This window comes from Serinus canaria, chromosome 8, assembly GCF_022539315.1.
Source record: "Serinus canaria isolate serCan28SL12 chromosome 8, serCan2020, whole genome shotgun sequence".
Taxonomy (NCBI): domain Eukaryota; kingdom Metazoa; phylum Chordata; class Aves; order Passeriformes; family Fringillidae; genus Serinus; species Serinus canaria.
The window spans coordinates 18,838,797-18,860,588 of record NC_066322.1 but is presented as its reverse complement, the minus strand read 5'-3'; the positions used below and the strand labels follow the sequence as shown (position 1 = coordinate 18,860,588).

General features: G+C 37.8%; 1 protein-coding gene across 3 annotated transcripts in view; it reads right to left on the bottom strand.

Annotated features, from left to right (window-relative positions):
• Positions 1–712: 712 nt before the first annotated feature.
• The window catches only part of SLC30A7 (solute carrier family 30 member 7), a 38,079-nt gene continuing 16,999 nt past the window's right edge, over positions 713–21,792 (bottom strand). For all 3 annotated transcript variants that reach the window (XM_050977492.1, XM_050977491.1, XM_030226283.2), the window contains 8 exons: positions 21,643–21,730; positions 19,861–19,987; positions 18,764–18,913; positions 17,153–17,203; positions 15,400–15,535; positions 7,587–7,677; positions 6,481–6,630; positions 713–5,683 (listed from right to left, as the gene is read on the bottom strand). In XM_050977492.1, the coding sequence (XP_050833449.1) occupies positions 5,636–5,683; positions 6,481–6,630; positions 7,587–7,677; positions 15,400–15,535; positions 17,153–17,203; positions 18,764–18,913; positions 19,861–19,987; positions 21,643–21,730 (841 nt within the window). In that variant the 3' untranslated portion in view covers positions 713–5,635. The remainder of the gene's footprint in view (positions 5,684–6,480; positions 6,631–7,586; positions 7,678–15,399; positions 15,536–17,152; positions 17,204–18,763; positions 18,914–19,860; positions 19,988–21,642; positions 21,731–21,792) is intronic.

Below are 21,792 nucleotides of genomic sequence, written 5' to 3'. Positions count from 1 at the left end.
ATATTGCTGTGACTATTTAAGACTTGTCTAACTGTAGTTAGACACTATATTGCTTCAGAGGACACACTGCAGGAACATGGGACTGCTTTTACCTGAGGCTGCAAACTGCACCTGCTGGTATCAGCTTCTACCCCACAGACACCTACAGGAACCCCTAAACCTTTGATTCAGATCACTGACATCCACACCAGTCTTGGGCTGCGACTAGGATAAGAAGAGTGCCAGGTATCTGTGTGGCATCACTTGCTGTATTGCATTAACCAAACCTCCTGCATACGTTGTTTTAAGTGCGTTAGATGTTAAATTTTGTCTTTCAGCTTTGCAGAAAATTAGGAGTTCTCTTACCAATACAAAACATTAGTGTGCAAAACCTGTTAGGTCTGTGTCCAACTTTGCCTCGGGAGGGTAAATACAGGCAGGTGAGAATGCTCTAAAGAAAACCAAGAACTTTCCCTTCAGAGAGCTGGTGAAAGAGTGGGAGAAGCTGCACAGAATTTCTTAGTGCAGAAGACTGCAACTAAAAATTGAACTGGATTTCTTATGTTAATGCTAGCTTTAATGAAGGGCTAGACTCAACTGCAGCAATTAACCTCAAGCCAAATCTCAGCACACAGACTGCAAAAATTCGCTTTAAAATTAGCTTGTAGATGATGGTGGTTGCTATTTCAACTATTCTTCATAGTATGATGAAAACAAAGCAGACCTGTATGCATATTTTTTTTTAAACTGAAGATTTATTGGAAAGAAATTTGATCCCATATCTTTTCAGCAATATAGGATATTTAACATTTTATATAGACTGTATTCAAGTAGAAAAGATTACATTAAAAATTTCTTTATATTGCACTTGGGACAAGCCGTGGCTAAGCTACTAGCATTAGCATTCCAGAACAAAATCATACATAGTCTTCAGAATTTTAGTGAGCTGCCTTGTGTTACCTGCCAGATTTCTTCACAGGTAATTCGACACAGTTTGCTATTGAACTGAAGCTCACTGCTAAGAGTAATTCCTGTAATTTAAAGGTAAAGGCAAGCAATATGTTGTATGCTACCAGGAATGATTTTGGCAATTGCTTCATTCACATTATTTCACACTTCAGCCAAGATAGTGTAGTGATTCATTTAACTCTTGTACAAGATCCCAGCATACATGTGAGAGGCTCCAATGCACATGGGAAGTAAAATACCCAGCTCTTTTTACACATCATTTCAGCCAAATTACCACATAGGCAGGAACCTTTTGTGGCTCACTGAAACAGACAAGTAGGTTGAGCAGTATTTGCACACAGCAAGACTCAGTCTTCGCGTGCCAGGCCCAGCATGGCTGGCATCTCTTCACATTATAGCAGTGTCTGGCCAAGGAAGTGCCCACAGGGATAGGCTTTGCAACAAAGCCTAACAGGGGACAAATCCAAAAGGGAGCCCCAGCAACCTGCAGGTAAGGATTTTCACAGAAGTGTAAAGGAGGATTTAACTACAGAGTCAGTATTGAGGATCAGAGAAATTGTTTAAAAAAAACCCAAAAATCCAATCCTGCTTAAAGGAGTGGGATAATCAAGAATCATAGCAATCTAATGGCTGCTGGAGAAAACAGGACAGGGTTTAATTATTAACTAAAATTGTTGCTCTGAACTGGTATTTAAGACTTTGTGTCATGAAGAAACAGTCCCATAAGAGTTTGCATTTTATAAAAGTATGCAACTGAAAATCTGCACTGTGCAGCTGCAATCTGCACTGTGAAAGAAAAGCCATGGACTTTACAATTTGTTTGCACACTATGTGCAGAAGATGGAAAATTGCAGTTCACCAGCAGATTCTCTCCTCTCGTATCTTGTTTACATTCCCAGAACAGGTTCACTTACATCAGTTAAAAAGAGAAACCATTAATTATCCTTCACCTTTAAAACCAGTTTTACATCTTAAAAAAAAGTAAATTATGAATGGTGTAAAAATAGTGTCAACAGTTTTTACTAATGATGCAACTGAAATTTTTGCTTTAGTAGGAATTATTACATAAAAAGCAAAGTCATTTATTTACTTTCCATCCTAGCTTGGCAAATCACACGAGTAACTCAGCTCTCTGTAGGGGCCCTCCTGATGAAAGCAGCCAGTCTATCCAGAGCTGTGTACTTACCAGATTAGCCTATAAAGGACCAGTCCTTACTGTGCATATTCATAGGAGAAGTTTTCTTCCACTGTTATTTGGCCCAAAAAACAGTGAGGCATTTTAATACAGACACTAATATTTGTTTTATCTTCTTATTTTGCTGTAGGTGTGGTAAAAATCATGCAGTTTGCAGGCTTGGTCTTTGGAACAATAGGGTTTTAAGTTGCTGGTTTCAGTCGCAGAAAAAAATAACCCACGAAGACAGACCAGTAACCCCGTAGTAAATATCAGCTACATGAAAACGTGAGAAAACCACACTTTGAAAACTTGATTCAAAATTCAGAAGTGGATACCAGGAGGCTGAGTTTTAGCACATTATCTGCAGCCATTCACCCATCTCTGGATGTCAGTCACACAAGACTTTGTTTAAATCCCACCTTGTACCCTCCAGTAAAGTGTCAATAGCAAAGTGCTACATAAGCAACCAGTGTTAAGTAATTAGCAAAACACAAATAATGGTGCTTTGGCTCTCAGGGTAAAGAAAGCTTCGCTTTTGCTTTCAACTGCATGGTTTGTACTCCTCTAAAACCTGAGCAAGTATCCCCTTAGGTGAAAAAAATATCAGATGTCCCTTGTTTACTGACATACTAAATATGACTGCAGTTACTGACTGAACATGTCATACACTGTGTGTGTAGAATTTTGTGATGCTTATCCTTTTTCAGAAAGCCTAAAAAGGCTAAAATCTGTTTTGAATCTGACTTCCCTAGGCTATCCCCAATTACATTTGACAAACAAATGATATATTTCTTACTATAAATGCTTAAACATAATGAAGTACTATCTTGCTTGGCTAGAAAATTCAGGTTTGAACATATGCTTCCAACAATCAGCTAAATCATAACAAGCATAAACAATTCTTAAAAGTTATTAAAATTGTTGAGTAATTGTAACAGGCTTATAGGCTTTTTCCTCCATTTCCCACATTAGAAATTTGGTAGCTGTACATTTAAGAGAACACCATCACCACTATCAAACAAACAGCCACTCTGCCAGGTTCTCACTTGGAAACAAATAGTTGTCTTTTCATTAAGAAGCTAAAATAGAGGCCAAGCTCAGCAACTTGGGCAGCACTACAGCATTTCAACAAGTCCAGGAACACTCAGTCCTGAAACATGCTGGTGTAAAGACGACTTAAACCAAAGCCTGTTCTTGGGTCATGACACAGTTGCAATGAACCTGTCTGGTGCTTGCATTTAAAGTGATAGCAGTTGGTCTTCTCTAGCCTCAAATAGCAGTAATAGTAACTCTTAAAAAATGAGGAAGTCCTGCAGGCAGCCAGCAAGCAGCAGCCTATATGCACCACACTACAAAACAGTACCTCCACCCTATAATCACAACTGGATTTTCACCACCTTGTCTGTGAACATACATGCACAGAGGATCTTAAACTGCAGCACTCCAACCTGCTCAACAGATTCCTGCACCCTACCCTGTGCTGTGTAACTTCCACCTTCCAGTCAGGAACTCTGGGCCAGGCACAGCATCTGCCAGGTGGGATAGGGAGAGAGCCTGACAGTGCCAGGTGGAGGCCAGGAAAGAGATGTGGAACATGCAGCCTGCCGGGAGGGCACTCTGCGCCTGCGTGCCCAGGGAGAGCAAACAGCATTGCAAATGGCAGTGGAAGGATCTGAAGACTGGAAGAGACAGCAAAGATTAAAACCAATATAATGGGTGGCTTTGTACTGCCATTTTTTTTTTGTACTGCCAACACCCAGTTCCCAGTTCTAGGCACAAGAGTACACCCCCAAGATCTGGGCAAAGTCAACATTCATGTTTCAATATCTCAACTGGAAAATTCAGGAACCACCATCAAATTTGGCAAGTGTTGTGTTTTCACGTAAAAAGAAATCAGGTGGTATATAGAAGCAACAGAATGAATGCAAGAAACTCTTCATATCTGTAATGGATTCAACAGTATCAGTGGCAAACAAACCATTTCTGCAAGTCAATCTTCAGTAATTTCATAGTACCTATCACTTACTACACAGACATTGTAAGCTTCTCAGGGCCTTGATTTTAGTATTACCTCTGACAGGTACCACAATAAAATGCATACCAATCAGTGGCAGCTATGATTTCTCAGAAAAATGCCTGTATTGCTTTTTACTTCACCATGTTCTGTTTGTAAAATGTCCTCTTAAAAAGTCTTCGATTATTAAGTGAACTACTACAGCACAGTGGAACTATCATCTGTAATACCAAACATAGCAGATGGCTTTTGAAAGTGACACTCAGATATCTGAGTAGAAAATGAGAAAATATATGATGGAAGAATGTTTTTTGGAAAGAAAAACCCAATCTAACAACCCTTACTGCACTGAGAATTTTCTTCCCTATGAAAACACACAAGGCTGCAGTAAAATAGCTGAAGATGTAAGATTTGTCAGCCTGGGAAAAGCATAAGCTAAAACAGCATGAAAAGTGGTCCTTATTTCCATTTTGGGTATAACTGCCAGAAACAACTATTTTCAATATTTGGAAAGGCAAAATTTGAACTTCATCACTTTAATTATAACAACCTATTAAAATCAAGGAGACTTAAGCTCCCACAATTTCAGGATTTAGTTTTTTTCCATCACATGATTTGGAAAATAAAAAACTTCAAGCATTGCTTCCATCACCAGCATCTTCCTTCAACTGCCCATTGTTTAAGTGACTGAACATGAGCAACATCATATAATGTCTCATTACTCTCAACAGCATGAAGAGACTAAGAATTGGAGTTAAATCTAACATTTGGCCTAAAATAATTTTCACAAGACGTGCAACAAAATACCCAGCTTGTCTCAGAAGCAAGTCTCTTCACAACAGCTTTGTCTTTTACACTTAGAATTTTTCTGTCTGGTAAGATGCAAATATAATGGAAGTCTAACATCTACAGTTAGGTAAGTACACAACCCCCCCCGCATACATCACTAGTAAATAATCAGACTGCATACAAGATTATTTGTAAAAGTAGTAAAACCCTTTGATGCTCCATATTTATGCTGGCAAGTAGCTCTCCTGATATAAAAGGCACTTTGAAAACCCAATATGGTTTGGTTCATTAAGTTTGCAAAGTACAAACAATTGTACAAACATACAATTATACTGAAGCATGTCAGCCATTGTGACATTGTCTACAAAACAAGTTTCCAATTGCCGATAACACTGGTTTTATGGGAATGAGCAGTGGTTTCAGCAGCTTTACTGAAGACATGACAGGGTTTCCAGTACCACAATCTTATTAAGTAAAAAAACCCTCAAAAACTTATGAGTTTAGGGGCCCCAAAAAAAACAAGACCCAAAGTCCATAACATTCATTCAATATTTACTCCTTAGAAGTTGAACTTCCTCCGTAGCCCAAGGGCAGAAATCTATTCAGTCAATTGCAGACGTGATGGAGGCAGGCTCTGTCTCAAGAAGTGTTGCTACACCAGTACAGTACTGAAAACTTTGGTCCAACAGCACCATTCCAGAAACTGACTACATGGCTGCAACATCAATCTGTATGTAAAGCTGCCTTACTCCTGCCTGTGGAAAAGGAAAGGAGGGTTAAAAATGCTGTGAAGCCAAAGCAGTTTCCTGTCCTGAACATCAGCCCACATCAGTAAGTGATGAAGCAAAAAAACTAAACAACTTATTTTTCTGTAATTCATCTCCACATTTAGCACATCACTCACAGAACACCAGCTGAGTAAGGAGTTCTTCCCACAGTCAAGTGCACACACATAATGATGTATTAACATTAGCTTTGCTGCATTACCTCTTCTGATTCATCCTAAATAACTGCCACATGTGAAGCTGCACAAAAGCAATTCTTGCTATCTTATGTGCCAGTTTAACTTCCTGAAAAGCAAACTGCTTGAAGAAGTGTCAGTTTAAAATGGAGCACAAGAGCATAACATGGAACTTTTTGTTCAAACCAGTTCTACATTATGAAGCTATCCAGAAAGCCATCACATGTGCAAGCTGCCAATGCAGTGAAAAGCCTGTGAGTAGGCCCAGTCTGTGGTGAGAAACTCTATCCTAAGGGAAGCCTCATCTGTTTTCTTAGTTCCTTATAGGTCAATATAGATCAACCCCATTTGATACACCTGAGACAATTATATCTGTTATTTCCATAAAGTGGCATGAAAAACTAATGCAGAGCGGTACACAAATTCTATCTACACAAGTGAGTATTTTGAAATTGTTCTATACAGCTGGAGCAGGAAGGCTTTTCAAAACAGATACCAGACTCAGAAATATTTAACCTTTCTTGATGAGAATTACATTGTCACATCAAGCTAGTTACACTTTGAGGTGTGATTTCCACTGATAAGACATACCTGAGTAAAAATATTGTGAGTCTGGCTAAGAATCCACCTCCCATCAGCATCAGGAGCTACTAGTAACTTCAAAGTCCCTATGTAAACATCAGTACAGAGGGTCCAGAAATGTGGATCATGTAAACTGTAGACTCCTTGCAACTGCTGCACCTAAAACAAGAGGCAAATTTTAGAAAGTGTATTTCAGAAAATATTTTCTATACTATGGTTTTTTACAGAAAGTATTATAAAAGCTAATGCATTCCTTTAGTTTGAGTTCACTGTGCATTTTGTCATCTTTTACCAAAATTTTTTATTACTATCTCAATTATTGTAAGGAAGCTGAAACATATGGATTTGTGTCTGTGTCATGATTTTCTGTATGTGTTGTGATTTTGTACCCTGCTGCATTTACATTCTACATGTATACATACTGAAACTATTTCTGAATATAGAGGTGTTCAGGAGAGAAAAGTCAGTTACTGGATTTGAGATGGCATCCAGTTAAAACTGCCCTTTTTGCAAATGTGGAAATTTTTCCATGAAACAATTTGTGAGATTCTAACTCTAACAGAAATATATTAATATATTATTTACAATTTTGTGAGGGCTTAGATGTGTTCTGCCAATGCCTTTGTTTTTTCCTCTTTGCACTTTCAGCAAACCCTCCATGTGATGATTACAGCCTGTAACTCCCGAGGAAAGGCAGCACTCCTTAAGTGCTTTGTATTAACTTTGCAAAGGCACTTCATGGTATACTAATAGAAAAGTTAAGTAGGAGAACAGGTCAAATTCAGAGTAATCTTTATATTCTTATAAATACATTTCCAATGTTATGTATAAGCACAAAGTACTTTGGGAAAGAATAGCTTCAGGATCTGTTTTTCTAACGTAGGAAATTTTTAAAACAAACTCAGGTGAAGCTACATGCAATTTAGGACTCTGGGAAACTATTAATTAAACTGGTACCTCCATTTGTGTATTCTAGGGTACATTTGACTCTGGCAAAACATCATAAAATCATTCCTTTTACTGGAAAAAAATCATAAAATATCCTCATACACACAGCTGAGGCTCAGTCAGTCAGCAGCTTGATCAGTCAGAGCAAAAACAGCTTAAGAGCTCACCCTCTGGTAGCACTGAGGCAGGGCATTTTCCAGGGAAGGAGGAGTTCGCTGCATCAAAATCCCAATGGACTCTTTTAAAAGTGGAACAATACTAGAAAGAAAAAATGAAATTAGCTATTATTGCATTTTCAAAAGGTGCAAGGAGAAACCTAAGATTGCTTAATGCTGAGAAATTTTTCGCTAGTTCTTCCATCAGAAGCTGAGGAAGTCGCCATGAAAACCCGGTACAGAAAAAAAGGGACTGACAAAATTGCTATGGTGTCCAATCAAAGGTAAGATTATTTCTCCCCCACAGTTTCCAGAGTCAACTGGTGGTCAGTCACAAAAGATTAATGGTTTAATCATGGGATTTGAGATGAAATCTCTTGGTGTCTTGGAAGTTATACAACAAAGCAGCTGTATAGCTGAAAACCAACTTCAAGGGCAAATCATTCACAAGCAACCATAAAAATACTCAACTGAAATTGGGTTTGCTTTTGTGTTTGGTTTAGGGCATATTTTTCTTATGAACTAAGATAATAATGGGGTAATCATGAACAAAATTAGTGTGGAACAGTCCAGCTACACCAGAGTTATTTTGTCAGAAACAGACAACTTGGCATATTCATGAAGTGAACTAAGTGTAGGGTCCCATCCAAGCTCAAGGGTTAAACATTTGGAAGCAATTAGAGGTTCCCTCCTGGCCAAATGGTCTTTAATCAGCAAACCAGGAAGACATTTAATACCCTTTTTTAATATTATTACTTTTTGTTTTTTAATAAAACCAGGAGAGCAGTAAGCCTATGCCCTGAAGCTACCACTAATAGCTTATACTCTTACTAAGTATTCAGCATGGTGATTTTTTTGTTTAGGAGTAGTGCATCATGTCTGGTTCAGTAGATCATTCTAACATTTTCAAGTAGATGACAAATATCTATAGCCCAACAGTAAAACTTAAAGAGCAATTTAATTTCAAGAGCATGCAAGTCACCTAACATTGGACTGAAAGTGATTATATATTGCAGAAACAGTAAGCTTCATTTCAGAGTGCAGCACTGGCATCACAGCTACAGTACATGGAGTTATGGGATTAAAGGCACACCTGAAACATTTGTAAGAGATTAACTGGACCAGTTGTTAAAGGACACTGCAGAACCTTTGTTTAAAATCTCATGAAGTGATGTGGAATGCATGGCACAGACCAGCTGTGTATTTGCAGATGTGAACAGATGACCTAATCATTTTTATGAGTGTTTCCATTTGAACATGGGGCAGTGCTGGCTGATGGACTTCTCAGCTCACTCCCTGGCTAAACCCTGGCCAGGGTGGGAGGCAGCAAGAGGCTGCCTGACTCTTGTCTAATGAATCCCTGGAAAAACACCACCCTAAAATGAAGCCTTCTTGCAGGCACAGTGGTTGTTCCAGCCGAATTCACTGCCTGGTGCCCTCCAGCACATGGCCTCCCACATTTGCACTGCCACCAAGGCACCGGTTCAGAAATAGGAAGAAGCAATTAGGGGCAAGCGGGAGTTGCCTAAACTAGACCTGTCACCAAGACAAACATTTAGCAATGCAATAACTGTCAGTCTGTCTAAAGGAAGCTTTATTGGAGTGTCACATTCTACAGTGGATTACAGAAGTTTAGGGGAAAAGGGTTCTCTTATTAATGGACCCATCTCACTAAATAATGTCCATGTCACAAGCATTACATCAAAGGGAGCTGGAGCTGCCAACACACTCCACTGATGAATTGATTTCAGTTTAACTCCCTATTTAAAATGCAGGTCTGTTTCTTAATAAAAACCTTGAAAGACCAATACACAAGTTCAGGATGCAAAGTGAATGCAAGTGAACACGATTCCATTCCCATAAATTTAACAAGGCCTGTCTAGCATATGCATCCAAAGGTTTCAAAAACCACACACATACAGGCTGAATATTTTTTCCCACGGAAACAACTAAAAGAATAGAGAATATAGTAGTCTACATTTTAATTGAAACATACCATTAAGTGTAGGAATAGCCATGAAAGAAAGCTAACAAAAATGTCTAATTTGTACAACTTATTTACAATAATAAAACTGATGTACATTATCTGATGGAAGAGAAATTAACTGTAAAGTAGATTTGAAGTGGCTATGAAACAAGAACATCTTAAAACTCCAAAGAATAGAGTAAATCAGGATGTGGCTTGATACTGTTAGTGAAAGTTGAGGCATATCCCGGGTCACACCTTCTTCCTGTACCTTAGAGCCACTGTTCAGATACAAAGTTTCTCTTTTGCAAAGCTGAAAAGCCAAAAGAGAGCTGCAGAGATGTGACAGGCCCTCACAAATGCTGTTCAGAGCACAGGCAGCCTGTGGATGCCTTGCATCTGCCTCCAAAGGGGTACTAGCTCCAACGATATCTTACTGGAAACCCAACTAACACAACAAACAACAGAATCCAGTTTTATGATGCCTGATGTTTTCCATTGTTTCATGCATACTACTGAAGTACAAAACCTTTAATTTAAAAACCAAAACTCCACAGAATGTGCTCTTTTCTCAAACATTAACTAAAACCAGTATTACTTAATCACTAGGAGGCCCTAGAAATATCATTTCCACTTCATGTGACTGGAGAAAACACAAGGGAAGATGACAAAACCAAGCTGGCTGAAAATACAGTTAGAGATTTTGACCAAGCTTTCTCTTTTTTTTGGCTTAGTCATTAGTGGAAAAAAAAAAAAACACCTATGTGGCTGCCTCCACAGCAACTATTACACTGTGCTTCCCACCATGTTTGGTTTAATCTACAAGATTATTGAAAAAAACAAATAATGCTGAATTCTCACCAAGTGGAAAGTATTCTCATGCATTAGCAGTCTGTAAGCTTTGCTATTAAAGCAGACACAATTCCATGGCTTTCTGATTACCAAGCCTTAAAAGTAAAATATCACACTCTTTTATAAGACAATAAAATTTGAAAGACGAACTAACCCACAGCAAGATTTGGAATAAAAACATATCCTCTAAAAAAGCCAGAAAAGCAAAGGCAGCTATTGTTACAGCTGCCATATCACATTTGCACACACAGTTACAGAAGTGAAAGGTGTTCAAATAATCAAAATGAACTATTGACATGAATCTGATAAATACAGCCTGCCACTACTACACATGGATTGATTAAAAATTAAGAGTGAAAGCACCAGACTCATTTAACCTGCATCACATTCAGATAACGCTCAGGCCCATTCCAGTGCCATCCTGTTTACGCCACTGTTTCTGTAGGCACAGCCTGCATGACCTCAGCATTGTCATGACCTTGGACTACAAAGCTGAAAACAGCTCCAGGTAAAGAACCCTTTAGACAGACACTGCACTCAGAGCACAGCAGGAAATCCATTCAGTGCTCTCAGCATTACAGAAAATAGGGGGTATTTGTGACAGGTTTTGTGGAAGGTCACAAACATTGCTAAGGATCAAGACCAGCTAGGCTCAAAATCTACAGCCACTTTTCCAAATTCTGGGTTTTTTTTCCCAGCCACCTTCCATATCTGCAGTGTGAAGACTGTTGGCCTGTTTCAGAACTTTAATGAATTTTTTTTTTATTAGGCAATGGCAATTCTAATCAGACTGCAAGCTTTGCTCAAGACAAGGACCACAGGTTTAACATTTGCTTCACAGATTTTGAATTCTTTGTTCTCATAACAATGTAGTAGCTTGATTCTCAAGCAAGGTTGGCAGGCACCATTACCCTGTAAATAAAGGTAGTGCTTGACATTTAGCAATAATGGCTTAAAATAACACTAACAACAAACATGCTAGTTTGGAGGAGTTTTCCTATAGAAAATTCCTTCTGAATATTAAGGAATGCAGCACTTCATTAAAAAAAGGTAATTTTTTTATACTGCTATGCCCCAAACATGAAAGGCCCTAAATGTTACTGGCACACCCTCCCCCAAAGCTCTTTCATATTATATCCTGTTCAAGCAGCTCAAGATTTTATGCAAAAAATTATGTAACCCATGGAAACAACTTCACTAAATGACTGAAGTAAATTGCCTCATTTCTTTGACCACTTAATATGCAGTTTGCATGCTCTGTGCAATCTAGTATAATATTTAGTCTACTGTGCCTTTCTAGAAACATGTGGGTCTAATAGTGGTTTAGGACAAACTTGATTTATACCAGAGTTGTGGCTTTTGCGTGGTGACTAGTTTCACACAGCTGACTGAAACACTAAAATTGCTTCAGCATTTCAGAATAAGGCTTAGAATACTAATGTTAAAACTAAATGAGTACTTAGTTTTAAATATTAAAAGCAGTTCAGAGACTTGGGAAATTGTTTATTGATTCAATGCACATATAATTATGCAGACAATACTTTGGAAAAAAACTTGAACAATGTCAGCCTAAACTACAGCGAAATAGTCAAACTTTTGTTAAAAAAAAAATTAAAACGCTGGTAAAACAGACTCATCTATTTTAAGCGTGTCCCATTTATGCTTTACTTGCATGAGATAGTGCAGAGTAATCGAAGAAAGAGTCATCAGATATTAGTAGTTGCATCCAGGAAAATTCAGCTCCCATAGGATTTTTGCTGTGCAGGCAGAATGGTCTGAGCTAACGCACGAGGAGTTAGGCAGAGAATGTCACCCTAGAGCACCCTTAGCAAAGGATCACAGGAGCAACTGAGCAACTGTGTCAGCAGCTAACAATTTGCACTAATTGGAGATGTTGTCTACAAGAAGGCTCAACCATATGATTTAAAAGCACTGCCTGACTTCTCTGAAGAAGCATTGCTTAACCCTTCTGCACGTGCACAAGGCAAAACAGGTTATCAGGGGGAGTCTGTACACACCAGTGAGATTTTCAGTCATCTTATGATGGTATATTTTTGTGATTTCTTTGCAAGTGTGGTCATCTTCAGAAGCCTGAAGAGAGAAAACTCACTAATAGCAGCAAGCAAGGCTCGATTAAACCAGAGAGCTGCCCAACACTGAAGCAAGTGAACACTCAATATAAAACCAATGAACAGTTATTTCACAAAGACACAAGCAATCCTGGATTAAGAGCAATGATTTTCCTCTGCATCCTCATGCAATAGCTTTGATATTCTACTGGCTCACCAGACATAGTTCCATAAAAGGCAATAAGGATTTCTCTTCTGCCTTTATTCCTTCTTTGTATACAAAAGTATCACAGAAAGAATACAGATTAAAAAAAAACAAAAACAAAACCCCAAATTGAATCATACTAAAACAAAATTTAAAAAAACCCACAACAACAAAACACCCTAACAAAACAACAGAGAAACAGAAGTCCTGGATCCAATCTACTCCCTACTCATATCCTGCAGACACTCTAAGTCAAACTCAGACCATTAAGCAATAACTTGGAGCATACAGTTCCAATCAGGGCAAATTCCCTAAACACCATTAAAATTTTTGAATGACTTTTGAAAACTTTATCAGAATGGCTGTTACATCTCTGGCTCTAAACTATGTTTCTTTTATTACAGTCACAAAGATTCTGATTACAAAACAGATCCTGATTTTTAAACACATATGAATGGGGTCTGCTTGTTGGGGCACACACATACTCTTACTCCACTTTACCTTATCAAAGTTGGTTTAACAGTAAAAGGAACACAAACAAAATTTTAAAATATTCATTTGAAACAGAATGCAATTATTTAATCTGAAGCCAAATTTACCCCAAAAATTATTTATTAAGGTTTCAAATAGGCCCACAGAAATCGACAGCAACTCCTGTACTACAAATTGAACATCCCAGTCCTTCCCACCTCAAACCCACAAGTAACCCATGAGGACACAGACAATTAAAAAAACCCAAACAAATCCCAAACCCCAAACATCCCTCCCCCTACACCCCAAAGTAGACATAGCTCTTGTCATTACCAATTTAAAGTATTTTTGCAATGTTATTCCCCTCAAATTGTAAATTTCACAGAACTTCAGTAGTTTTTCTCCTCTGGGTTAGATTAAGGTGACTTTAAAAGATTAAGTACAAAACTATTATAATATTCTAGCAAGCATGACCTGGGCTCACATATTACTGTAACAAAAGACCACTTTATGGGAAAATCTGAAAACCCTTTTGCACTCATTCTTAAAGGACACTTCAAACACAAGTGAAGAATAAAGCAAAATTAACAGTGGTTTCATGTCCAGAACTGTCAATGAAGACTACTAAAATCAAAACACAACAAAAAGGGACTGAAGTTCTCAACAACCATCTGACACTGATAATAATCTTATTTATGATCCTAAAGTGCATTTCAAGCAAAACCATCAATAGTTCAGTCAGTTGGACTGCTTAGAAAACAAAATAAAATACCATCACAAAATCACCCAACCCTGCAATTAGTGTTTGCTCCACTGATGTGCCAAGATGTGTCAGATGGCAAGAAATGCAGGCTTGCTTCTATCAGCTATGATGCAGCTGACTGCACTGATAGCAGAATTATTCTACTGATACTTTATAACATTGGGGACCCACAAAATAATGTCACAGGCTGAAGTCTGGCCTAAGATCAAAAGACACGTCAAATAGTGAACTTTTCCAGCATTTTCAGCATAGAACATGGGTCTCAAACGTTCCTTCTATCTGTGCTAGAAAACCTATAAGCACGATTATATAACAAATCTATTATGGAATTCAGTGTAATTTTAACTACTGTATGAATGGAAGAAAAAAATTGAATTGTTATTCATGTGGTATTTCCAGCTGTACACAAAGCTGGACCCTTAAAAAACAAAGTGTATGGAAACCTTTTACTCAGCTATTACCTCTACCTCGGCAATAGTTTCTTCCCCCTTGGAAACTTGCACATTTTCTTTCCCATTTTTTGAGATTTCAGTACTAGAAGTAGTTTGTAATAATTTGTCATTTACAGAAAGTTGAAGTCAAAATCTCTGAAGTTCCTATTTAAGTGGTGATTTAATAGTGATTTCTAGCACAAACATCTCTGTGGGCGTTGTGTCTGAAGCCTGCTGCCCTACTTTGACTAGCAGGGAGATTCACATCAATAACCCTGTGAATGCTGCCATGCACAAGCCATAAACATGCCATACATGGTATGAGCAGAAGTAGCTGCAGCTCATCAGATGACACTCACCACTGCTGAACAGACAAAGATGTTGAGTTATTAGGTTGTAACTGGAGTTGTGGCACACTGCCCTATGGCACCATTGAAACTGCGGCCAAAAAAGCTTCATAACATCACTCAATGAAATATTTGCTTGACCAGTCTAATCCCAATAGCTTCACAGTCACAGTGATCTTGGTAAGAAACAACTGTGCAATCCAGAAGTCTGTGAAGCATTTCCATCAGATCTTAAAAGAAATAAGGATATCTCAGAGTGCAAATGCAAAGTAAAAGACAGTTCTTGTCAATATAAGGAAAGAAAACTAAAACCTAGCAGACTTGATTTGGAAAGGACAAGGGCACATCCTGTGCCAGCAGTCTCAACTCTGCTGCCCTGAAACCATTCTGCTCCATTTACTGGAGTACATTGGTTTATATAAGCATGTACTAAATACAGAGATGAAGCTTTCTACAGTTTGAAGCTGAAAGACATTTTTGTAGTATTATGCAAAGAAGGACAAAAAATGCAGATTTAAGAGGGAAAGCTGTAGCTGTAGAAAAAGGAAAAGAAAGATAGCACCAGAATGGCTGTACAGAACAGAGGTAACACACCACTCCTGGAAGAAAAGCAAATGTTGCAAGCCATTAGCATAACAAAACCCCTTTCTCTTCTGAGCTGCAATTTCTGCTGTAACTAGCATCAAAAATCCTACCAAACACTAGTGATAACAACACTTACCTTACACCTATAAGTAGTGCTATCAGCATTGAACAAATAGGATCTGCTATCATTAGCCCATAGTTCTGCATCAGTATAGCAGATATGATTACACCAATACTTCCCAGCGTGTCTGCCACAATGTGCAGAAATACACCTGTAAGAGACCAAGTGATACCATTACAACTTGCTATTCTTAAAGCTAATGGAGCATTTCAGAGATGTTTTACAAAAAGAAGTTTCAAGACCTAGGTAATATGATCTATACTTTTTAATTTGTGGTCAGTTTTGGGTCAAATACACAAAGACTTTAATGTATTTGTAGAATATGGGCCATTTGAAGAATTTACATTCTGTTATGCACTTAACAGTATTGGGCATTTCTTAGCAAGGCTATTAACTTGAACAGTGATTAAGAGCTGCAGCTAGATTTTCTTCATTCAGTACTCACTCTTATTATAGTACAGAAACTCATGTTCCCTGATGCCTACAGTAGTGAGGTCTGTATAAGATGGACAGACTTAACAGAAACAGTTCTGCAAAGCTTTGACATGTGCTAATGTTTAATTGACAACACCTTCTAGAAGTTATTTGGCAAAGAAATCCAAGACAAATAGCTTTGAAAATTAAACAATACCGCAGACATGAGATGCCTTACTCATATTCTGAAGAATAACACTTCCTTCAAGTACAAAGAGACACATACTTTGCAGCTAGTCAAAGTTTAGCCTTTGGAGCTCTCTGCTGGCAGTGACTGGAAGTTATTCAGAAACAGCTTTTTGAATGCAATTCTCCAGACAGGTAATCCCCTCTTGTAAAAACAACACACCACTATAAACCAGCTCTTTGGGGATTTCTGCAAGTGTGCATTTGTACTGGCTCTGGTTGGGACAGAGCTGTGTTTCTCCACAGCAGCCTGCATCAGGGCCTTCTGTTTCTCATGACCCCACAGCAGGAAGGCTGGGTGGGCAAGATGCTGGGAGGGCACACAGCCAGGCCAGCTGATCCAAATGGACCAGAGGCACTTTTCATACCATCCACCACCATGCTCCCCAGTAACACCAGTGTTCTCTTTCCCAAACAGCTGCTGCTCAGACTTCCCTAGGCACTGATCTGCTGGTGGGATGTGATTGCTTGTGAGTGATTGTCCTGATAGTGACTGTCTTTGCATCACTTGGTGGGGTTTTTCCCTCACTATTGAAAAACTAAAATAAAATCAGGTCTTTTTAATATGCTTCAATTAAAATCACAATCACAAAAAGGGATCTCCTGAGGATTAGTTATGGATAAATCAGATCAATACTACTTAAAGAAATTTAGATGCATTACCATCTGCTCTAAACCAACTCTAAGAGCTTGATGAAATGCAAGTCTCAAGCTTAGGTACTCTTTAACAATTACAGCAATCTGCATCTTCATGTTACAGAACATATACTGCAATTAGGCTCCTTAGGTTTCTGCTTTTAACCACTCTTTCCTAGTTTTTCAATGATTTTTCAGCATCAATAACAGAAGCTGAATCCCAGCATTTGGGATGTATCTTTTAAACTGTGCTGACAGTGCATTACATTTAGACTTCTGTCAATGTCTCAACACCTAGTCATGCACAGGACACAGCAGAGCTGTTTACAGGGGAAATGGAACCTCATGAAATAGCTCCTTTAAGAAAAACATGGCATTTATCCAGAGGAACCCTCTAAGACAGAGGTGGGACAGACCAAGGCAGGCAGACTGTGATAAAACCAATAAAACATCATACTTATTCTCATCATACCTTGTAAAATCTGTTTGCTGGATCCAGCCATTACTTCAAGGGAATGGTCATCTGTGGAGGCAATTATTGACACATTAACCAAGGCTCAAAGAGTCTCTCCAGTAGCCCTTCTGTTACACTCTCCCTTTCAGAAATGTCTTGGACAGACAGACTGCTCCCAATGACCAGCTTTTACTCAAGCTATTGTTTTTTAATGCAGCAATTAAGTCTTAAAATACATTTTTTAAAATACAACATCCCTTTATATATATATATATATATATATATATATATATATATGAAAAAAAAAGTCTACATTTGTTCTTAATTAAAACAAATGGAGAGGTAAGACCTTGATAGTATATAGCAAAGAACAAGAACACAAGAACATGAACAGAAGTGAGAAGAGTAGGTTTAAATAAATTTGCTAACCAGAAATACTTCACTTAAGCAAGCATTTACACCTAATGTTAAAAAAACCAGAATAAGACTTGGAGAAGGAACAAGTAAGTAAAAAACCTTCTCATCCAAGCAGATTAATGTCTCTGTAGCATTAATCTGAGAGATAATTTAAGAAAAACTTGTTGAAGGATAGTAAAAGGCTTCTAGTGAAGATACACAATAATTTACACAACAGCTGATTTGAATATCAAGCTGCACAAGACAGGTAGCTACATTCACTGATCTGCAAGGGTGGGGGCCAGGTGGAAGGCAAGGAAGAGGCAGAAGCAGGGAGCTCCTGCTTTCCGACAAAATTCCAGGAGAACTACTGGGAGACAAACGCCGATTTTCTAAGAATAGCAAGGAAGGGATAAGTAAATATTTTTATACTCTTTGTCACCTCCTGTCTGCCAGATCCCACACTATTCCCTGCTCTGAATGTGCATATTTTGAGTCACGTCAGATCTAATTTTATTGCTTAGGCAGGAAGGACTGACAACCCTGCATTACCACAAGGCTTTCATTTCCATTGTTTCAAATTGGTGCTACCTACACAACCTCTTCTCCCATAGTGAAGGCTACTGACCATATTTAACATGAATGTCTCTTCTCAGATTGCTTGCCTTCAGAGAAGAGATTTCAGCATAGCTAGCATAAGAAGTATCTTCTCCATAACCATCTTAAAACAGATTACAACGACACAAAATGGGGAAAGTCTTATTTGAGATCACGAACAAGTAAAACTAACAATCCCTAAGTACCCAAAGTTCACTGGTTGATTTTTCCTAATACCTTGAGCTGCAAAATTATAAAAATGGAGAACAGTAGCAAAACAGCTCAACTTTGTCAATTGATTTTAATGAAAAAACTGAAACAGAGCACCTGAAAACTAATTTCACTATATTGCAATAGCATACAGCTGTCCATCTTTTGCCAACACACAACATTACAGCACACACTCAGAAACCAGAGGTAAAGCAAAATCTTTAAAAACTAACATTGAAATTCCTGCAAGTGAAACACAAAATGAGTCAAAACATGATGGTGGAAGAGCATACTAGACATTTAATGAAGCTACTTCCATGTATGATCACAACAAGCTGACAACACGCTCCTTTTATTTTTCAGTAAGTTATTAATAGCAGATTTAGATTGAGTCAGGATGGTCTATGATATCAACTCAGTACTTACCATGACAATATTCCTGACCATGAGAGTGGCCATGGCCATGACCATGACTGTGTCCATGGGAATGTTTATGTTCATGGCTGTGTCCATGATCTCTGTGACTGTGCCCATGGCTGAGACCACCGTTAAACAGAGAATGGCTGTGCTCATGCCCTATAAACAAATATCACCATCAGAGTGAATTTAGGAACACATAAACGATGAGTACTCTTATATTTGTTTTTTAGCTACTCAAAACCTATTAATCTTTTAGGTCATCTTAAGGTATGGCTTTAAATAAGAAACTTTACACAAAGTGTTTGTCATCTACGGCTCTGCTGCGCAGACATATTTTTTATTATATATATAAATACACAAAATATACCAGGTTTGAGAAGTCAAGTGCTTTTATACATTCCCACTTCTGAGGCTTGTTGTGCTAGACTTCTAGTACTATTTGAAAAATGTACACTTCATTAGATACAAGAACTTTAAAAATGGCTGTTTTAAGAAAGCAGAAATTGATTGTCATTTGCAGATTAAAAATTCAAGCTTAGATTGCTGCTTAAAGACCAAAGACTATGTTCTCCCACCAATCTATGTAAGTTTATATGTTAAGCTCAAAGGGAGGCCCACAGGCTTTGCAGAAAAAAACCCAGAGTGTTTACCATGTGTATTTAGACAAATAAATTCTGCATTTCAACTCAAAAGGCTAAGCTGAGAAACATCTGAAGTGGAATCATCTCATGCTTAAAATTTGGTTCAAATACTGTTTCTAAATTTTCCAGCCAAACCTTGCTCAAGCCCAACTTAAATTTGTCCAAAAAGATGCTCTGCAAATCCCTTTCAATAAAGTGCAGGAGAGTACATGAACTCCAGAAAGCAGTTTCTGGACTCCTAGGTGTTCCAGTTAATGGATATTAACATGAGAAGTACAACAGTGGCATGCCAGGGCTGGTAATAAAACACCAAAGTCAACATAGCAATAGGTCACATACAGATTTTGCTAGGATTGCCATTAAGAAGACATCAAATGTAATATTGGGGTTCTCACTGGGGCACAATAAGGCCCTGGAACACAGGCTGCCAAGAAAGGAAACAGTACTGAAGTTACATCCTACCAGAGCTGTGTGAATGCCCGTGACCTCCATGCTGAAAAACAAATATTCCTATCAGATTTACAATGAATCCTAGTATAGAAACAGGAAGAAGTCTCTCATGATGCACATCAGGAGGCTCAAGGGCTCTCTAAAAAAAATGAAACAAACCAAAAGCAAATGTAGAGTTTTACAATCCCTTTACATTATTAAAAGGCACCACAAAACTACTTAGATACAGGAGCATTCTCATACATAACATGTATATAGACATAACTAAAAATTACTCAGGACTTCCAGCTTTTGGGATGATACACAGACCAACTCTCAGTGTCTGAAAATAAAGTTCTATTATTAAAGCTGTGAAAGTACAGTAGAATATTCTGAGAGTCTAGCTCAGTTTTGTCAAAAGATTGGGTTATGCTGTGGGATGTGGCTCAACACCATCTGAAAACATTCAGGTTTGTTGCAGTATGTAGATTGCTTAAGTCACCTATAAGATTTCTAAGACTCTAGAATGCCATTTCTTCCTTTCTCCTTAGAGAGGCAAGGCAATGAGGGGAATGAAATGAAGACTCAGAACAAATTATGACATTTTCTTAGAAATTCTCAAATCTAGATTGATTTTTTTCAATTTTTTTTTACCCTACCTCCTCTGGAATATTTTTCTACACGAGACATTATAGACCTAATACAATTTGCATCTGAAGCTAAGTGTTGATGAGTGCAAATTACTACTGACAGAGGAGAAAAACATTCACCATCTCTCCTCAAGGATGAAAGGTACAGGCAGTAAATAGCAAGACAATAAAACATTTAGCACAGTAAAATTTTGAAGTAACTCAGAGAGAGTGACCACCACAAGCAAAGGAAAATACTTAGCATGGGATCTCAGATCAGCAGGAAGAGGATGATGTTTCGGTATCATCCTGTCACAGTTTTTAATTTTTCTAGTAAGTTTTCCTCCTGTTTCTAGAGTTGAAATTTTTCCAGGCTTATAGACAATTTCAGCCCAGTTTTAACTGGTTTTGAAGCATTTACAAGCCTATCAATGTAGAAAAAACTCTTTCCTGTTAGTAAAAGAAAAAACTCTTCCTCTGTTAGTAAAAGAAAAACTCGATAGACTTACTCTGAACTAGAAGTCTAAACAAATTTATAGTGTATTTTCCATTAAAAAGTAGAAGCATTAATTTAAGCTGATTAAAAATAGTTATCAGTTTTACTCTTAATCCTTGATGTTGTCCTTCATGTCTAAATTTCAGTATTGAAATTATTACCTGAACTATAATGTAAAAAAAAATGCAAGAAAAGAGCCCTTGTAAATTTTGAAGCTATTACTACTTGCCATTTACGTCAGATTTCAAGACCTAGAGAACAGTGTTCTTTTTTTAACAAGCTGGTCCAACTTCTCAGCATGTTACTTATGACTAACTTCTTTCCTCTGAATTACTAGTTTGGGCCTTTCTTTCTTGGCCTCATTTTTTCTTTAACAATGAGAGGCGAAGATCTAAGACATCCTTAACTGCATGAAAAAAAAAGGACAGGCTCCACCTCACAGAATCTTTACACATAAATAAAATACACTATTTAAGAAGCTAGTACAGAAACTGAAAAAGCTGGGTTTCTCTGTCATTAAACAGCAATTTCAGATGGCCCTATTCTCTGTTCAAATCAGATTTCTAATCAATTATGAACATAATTTAAATTTTCAGTTCGTTAATTTCAACAATTTATTTCTATTAAAACCAGAAATGCTTATCTATATTAATTGTAGAATGTAACGATGCAATTGATTTCATCCCATACCTCAACACCTTCAGAGAAAATGAAGAATGCTGTAAAGATGAGGAATAAGCCATTTACAAAACCAGCAAGTACTTCTGCTCGAACATAACTGCAAACAAACAAAAAAAGTAACAGCAGAAATTACCACTTTCATTTAAATGCTGAAAATTA